The 6000-nt window shown below is 36.2% G+C and overlaps 1 protein-coding gene across 3 annotated transcripts in view; it reads left to right on the forward strand.

Moving 5' to 3' along the window:
- The window catches only part of RASA2 (RAS p21 protein activator 2), a 123553-nt gene that overhangs the window by 62930 nt on the left and 54623 nt on the right, over positions 1-6000 (forward strand). For all 3 annotated transcript variants that reach the window (XM_023192128.2, XM_023192129.2, XM_023192130.1), the window contains exons 8-9: positions 3000-3076; positions 4007-4108. In XM_023192128.2, the coding sequence (XP_023047896.1) occupies positions 3000-3076; positions 4007-4108 (179 nt within the window). The remainder of the gene's footprint in view (positions 1-2999; positions 3077-4006; positions 4109-6000) is intronic.

Here is a 6000-nt window from a genome sequence, read left to right on the forward strand (position 1 = left end):
ATGATTAGAGCCTTATTATTACTCTTTTTTTGTAGCCTAATTCATTCTACGGATGCCTGCTTATCTTCATAGACAGCTTCAGCTGCCTTGAAGTTGTCCCAAATACAGTGCTTTGGAGTGTTTTTCTTTGGAGCATTTGTTAAAGAAATCCTTTTTCATATTATTTGCAAACTACAGAAAAAAAAATCCAACTGTCTAAAAGATTGTTTTCTAATAAAGCATGTTACAGTTCGTATCAACGTGTAGAGAAGGTTTGAAAAAAGGCACATTTTGTGCCTTTCCTTCTGTATGTGTATTTTTCTTGGTATTTCGAAGTGGAGACCGTAAGGGTACCTCTAGTCATGCCTGATTACTGTGCTTTAATAAAGGAACACAGGCCAAAGAAAATGCCAAAAGTGAAGCAGGAAGAATTGTGGAGGGGGAAGCAAGGGAGAAAAAACAAAAGAAAAAGTACCAATGTGAGACTTTCCCATTTCTTTGCTAAGGACTTGGTGCAGTTCTACATTTATTAATGGCGGTTGCATCTAACCTGGAGAAAACGAAGAAGACAGCAATGTCTAAAAGCTACTGACTAAAGGCACTCACACTCCCTGTTAGCCCACATACCTTAAACCTCAGGTGGATGTAATCTACTCTGCTTCATGGATCCTTACAGTCAGCAGATCACCTTGTAAAAGTAGAAGACCTGACCTGCCTGCTGTGGCAGGAGTACTTGTTAGGCCTTGCAACATTCATTCAGAGGGCCTTTTGTTGGTTATAAAGATAGATACATTTCCATCTCTGTCCTTTATCTAAAGCAAGGAACACAAAGCAGACACACGTATACATATATACAACAGTAAAATGCAGTAGATATTGGGGAGGTCAGATGAACTCCATCTGGAGGTCAGATGCTCCATTAAAGGCTTGAAGAAAGATTGGATTTTCTAAGATTGAGGAAAGAGAGTATTAGATATGATGAACATTTTGAGCAGAGGCACAGAGACAGAAAAGCAGAAAGTTATGTCCAAAGTACAGCGAGTACTGATTTTACTGGGCTTGCGTAAGGAAATAATGGGAACTAAGATTAGAAAGGTAGAGTAGGACCAGCTGATGAAAGGCCTTGAGTGCCTAGCTGTGGTGCTTAAGTAAATGATTTTGAGCCTATAAGTTATGAGTAAAACAGTGTTTGGGAAAGAATTAACTATGATCTGAGGTCCAGGTGGCTTAGGGAGAAAGAAGAAAGATGGGGAGACTGTTGTACTTTAGGTGTAAGCAAAAGGGAGGGGGAAGGGGAAGGGGTGTCTTTCAAGAGAGCACTATGGAAATAGAGAGGAAGAGGCAGATAAAAGAGATAATGCAAAGGGCAAGATGACAAATTGGTTATAGAAAAAAAGAGAAAGGAAGTAGATGAATGCTGCCCCCAAGGTTCCAAATCTGGAAAAATAGAAAAGTAAGGAAGAAGAAAAATAAAAGTGGTTTAGTTTGGAGCATAATTAGCTTGAGGACTGACATTTTAAATCCTCCAGTAGGGAGTTCATGACCGAAACTTAAGATGAGTGATAGCTATTGACCAACACTCAAGGTTTGTTTATATAAACAGTCAAGAAAGCCAAGAGAATAGAGGTATACAATATACAATAAAGGAGAAAAGTGAATAAACTAATTTCTGCAACTTAAGTATTCAACTTTGAGCATGTCATTTAATTTCTGTGCTTCAGCTTCCTCATTTTTAGTGAGGATAATAAATCTAGCCCTGCCCGCCTCTGAGCAGCATTCTGATGAACAAAGGAGATAATGGATGTGAAAGCACTTTGTAGACTGTGCAGCACTGTGCAGCTCCAAGTTGTTTTTAGCACAAGATAAAACATAACATTTGGAAGAATAATATATCCATAGATTCTGAAAAAGAAACAAAAGACAGCAGCATAAGGTTGCCAAGGTAGTGGTCAGGTAAACTCTATAGAGTGTTTCTGGGAAAGGAGATACAGTTGTATGATCACTAAATTAAATAGGAGATCAAGGGAGGTAAGAACTAAGAATTTATCATCAGATTTGGTGATGAAGAGAGAGATTTTAGGAGAGTGATCTGTGAGGAAGCCAAGATTATAAGGCGTTACTATAGTGAGTGGGTGGTGAGGAAGTACAAGCTGTAAGGTGGATTACAGTTTTCAGATATTTGTCTGAGAAAGGAAAGAGATAGGAAGACCATAATTTAAGGGGAGAATTTTTCTTAGACTTGAGTGAGATGAACAAACTGGTATAGAAAGCTGTAATTAAAATAGATTAAATAATGCTTACTGAAAGCTTATTTGCATACCTTGTGTGGGTGGCTAGTCTTAGAAAAGAAGAAAATCATCCCATTCTCTTGTTGAGAAGAGCATGAGAAAAACTCAAGTAGAGAACCCTGTGTGGGAGTGGACAAGTTCAGGTGAACGGTCATTGAAGAAGTTCCTTCCAATGGCCTTGATATTTTCAGCAAAAATGTGAGAAGGAAGTGCAGGGTAGGATTGTGTCTTGAGAAATGTGCGAAAGTCTTTAAACACCTCTGAGTCACCAACTGACTACGTATGAGCCAGAGAATCTAATGTTCATTGATATATTTATTTTATTTTATTTTTGTTAAAATAGAGACAGTCTCACTTTGTTGCCCAGGCTGGTCTTGAACTCCTGGCTTCAAGCAATCCTCCCACTTTGGCCTCCCAAAGTGCTGGGATTACAGGCATGAGCCACTGCACCTGGCCATTGCCATATATTGAGTTGATAGGAATGGCATAGAGACAAAGATTATTTTGATTTTTTTTTACACCACCTGATTTTCTTCAATTTTTTTTTTACACCACCTTATTTTCTTCTACTTCCATAGTTGCTTTTGTATTCAGCTATTGAGTAAAATATTACTTGGACATTTTCCTCTGCTTTTATCCACAATTGAATATTTTGGAGATGATCATTTTTAAGTTATAGGAAAAATGTATTTTTTAAAAAAAAATTTTTTTACTAAAATATTTTGTTTACAGGTAACCAGATCCAGTAGTTACACCAGAAAGTCCCAGTTCCAGGTGGAAGAGGAGGACATTGAAAAGCTAGAGATCAGGTATGTGCCTTGGAGTTTTACAGAATTGCTTTTTTGTGTACCAAAAGAAAATCCTAAATTCAACCAAAAAAGGTAAACCAACTTTAATAGAATTCTCTATAGTAGGTTGGTTGATGAAAGATAGAGGAGTATGCATCTAATTTAAATCCAGATTATCCTCCAAAATCTGATTTGTTTGCAGAAATACTCAAGGTGTATTTATTTTATAAACAAAGATGACCTAATTTTCATCTATTTTTAATTTTTCCCAAATTGTTCCTTACATTTCTGGATTATAGTGTAATGAATGGAAAGGAAGTTGTATCTCAGCCAATTTAGAAATAATTTTTTTATTCTTCTTAACATATCTGCTGTCTAACAGAAATTTCAGTGAGGTAAGAAGATAATTCAGCAGGTGCATGTGTTTGAAGTTTGTGCTGTTTCCTAGGTCTTAAATATCTATGCCCTTTGGGAAGGAAAAATATTTTAAATGCATGTGTAGGTGTGATGTTAACAGTGTGTTCATCTAGATGGTATATTAATCATGTGTTTGGAGTGATCAGGTAATGTATTTTTCTAATTTTTCTCTATATATTAATTGGTGGTAATCTAGAGAGAAACTGTAGTATTGCGTTGGTTTCTTTTTGTAGTTTCTTTCTGTAGTCCTTATTGCTATAGATTAAAATAAAACCTTGACTTTCAAACTAAGACAGTTTAAGTGCCTTCTTTTAGACTATTTAAAATTACTTTCTGTGCTTTTTAAATAAAAGCCGCTGTGTAGTATTTTGCTTCTCTAGTCTGGATAGTGAGGTATGTATATGGTGGTGCTAACATCTTTTAAGCATGTAAAATTAATGCTATAATACAGATCAAAGTAATTTGAAGCTGTTTTGTGATATGCACTCTCTTAAACATTGTTTGCAAAACATAAAGCCAGTTTTCAATTTTCAGGATCGACTTGTGGAACAATGGAAACCTGGTCCAAGATGTTTTCCTAGGTGAGATTAAGGTTCCTGTGAATGTATTAAGAACTGATTCCTCTCATCAAGCCTGGTAAGAGCCCAGCATTTTAGTGAACTCTGTAGTTTAATTCTCTTTAATACAGTATATATATGCAAATAAATGCTTACTCTGAACATATTTTAAATTTGCCGCGTAATAAACCAGATGTCATTAATATTGATATGTTCATTAATTCATTGTCGCAGAAGTACATTGAACGTTTTATGACTTGACCTGTGGTACTGAGATAAAAGAACTGAATCATCTAGGAATATTTTTCTGTTCAGAAGTGAAGACTTAAGGAGATAAATGGGAAACATTTAAAACATTACATAAGAGTTTTTCATGTAAGAAAATGCTAGGTCACACATCAGTATCTGCATTTCAGAAGTTTTGTTAGTGGTCATAGGAACCGTGGATATTTGAAAGCAAAGGATTTTATTTAGGGAACTCAGTTGTTTATGGGAACTAACCATTGTTCTTCCTTCACCACACCCCATTGAAATGTACCGTAGAGGCCCTACTGTTACTTTTTGAATGTCTAAGGTCTTATGTTGTTGAGCTGGTACTTTTTGGGGCTCTTGGTGTTCAATAATGACTACAATATTATTTTACTTTTTAATGACTCTAATAACATTAAACTGATGTTAAAATTAGTGTTCACACATTAAATTGAGCTAGTTTCCTTAGCAGAATCAATGTGAAACTATTGCTTTTTTCTGTCTATAGCACTTAAAAGCTTGTGTATCCTTTCAGTATGTTGCCCAGCATCTCTCTGGCTAGATTTGGGTTTCCACTGGATGTAAATGAACATGCTTTTCTCATTTACCTTTTAAGGAGCACTTTTTGGAACTCAGTTTCCACTGCCTCAAAGAGGAATGTTTAGGTGTTTCTTACGGATATCAGTTTCATTCGTCCCTAAAAGAGCCTCTTCTGATTGGCCATCAGACATCTTCATTTTAGAGTCTTGTCCTGGAATAGTTATCACTTGTAGAAAGATTTGGAGACTCTTAAAATGTTTACTTTATTTTTTGCCTCTCTCTCTAAGGCAGATCTAAGATTTATTGGTCTTTATGTTGGCATTTTGGGTATTATAGTTTGTAAAATGCATCCACAGAGGGGGAGAAAATCAAACGTAGTCACTATGAAAAATTGATGAAGATTTGGGACCTGTCATCCTCCCACCACACCATGTCTTCCACTTTCCATCAAATAGCATACATTTTTAAAATGAAAATTTCTGAGCTCAGTTTGTCAAGTTTTTAAAATTACGTGCCAGACCACTCAGTACAGAGGAGAAAAATGAGCTCTTGTGCCTCTGGGCCCCTCAAAATGAACTTGTAATGTGCCACATAATCTGTTTTTTAAGTAAGACTGTCTCTAGAGATGCCTTCCAAATTTTTCAAAACTTGGTGCAGCTTCCTTGGCAGTATGTAAGAAGATTAACAAACTAATTTTATTTTTATGGATGTTTTTGACCCATGATATTTTAAAGTAACCTGCCAGAAATATAAGTGCTAAAATTTATATAGCATGAAATAGAAACATCTGGTAATTCATATATACTTCCATAGTTGTAAGGAAATATAAAAATGTGAATGCCATTTCTTGTAAGTTGGAAATAAAACTCTTACCCTCCTCCATCAATTGTAGAGCTGTAGCATCCCCTTGTGGGGTTGTTGATAACTGCATGAAAACCCAAGAAAAGATTTATTTACGCTCAGAATTTCAGGCAAATTCTTTCTAATCTTGATGTTAAGAGAGCAGGGAGGCCGAGACGGGCGGATCACGAGGTCAGGAGATCGAGACCATCCTGGCTAACACGGTGAAACCCCGTCTCTACTAAAAAAATACAAAAAAATACAAAAAAAAAAAAAAAAAAAACTAGCCGGGCGAGGTGGCAGGCGCCTGTAGTCCCAGCTACTCAGGAGGCTGAGGCAGGT

The sequence above is a fragment of the Piliocolobus tephrosceles genome, chromosome 2 (genome assembly GCF_002776525.5).
Source record: "Piliocolobus tephrosceles isolate RC106 chromosome 2, ASM277652v3, whole genome shotgun sequence".
Lineage (NCBI taxonomy): Eukaryota > Metazoa > Chordata > Mammalia > Primates > Cercopithecidae > Piliocolobus > Piliocolobus tephrosceles.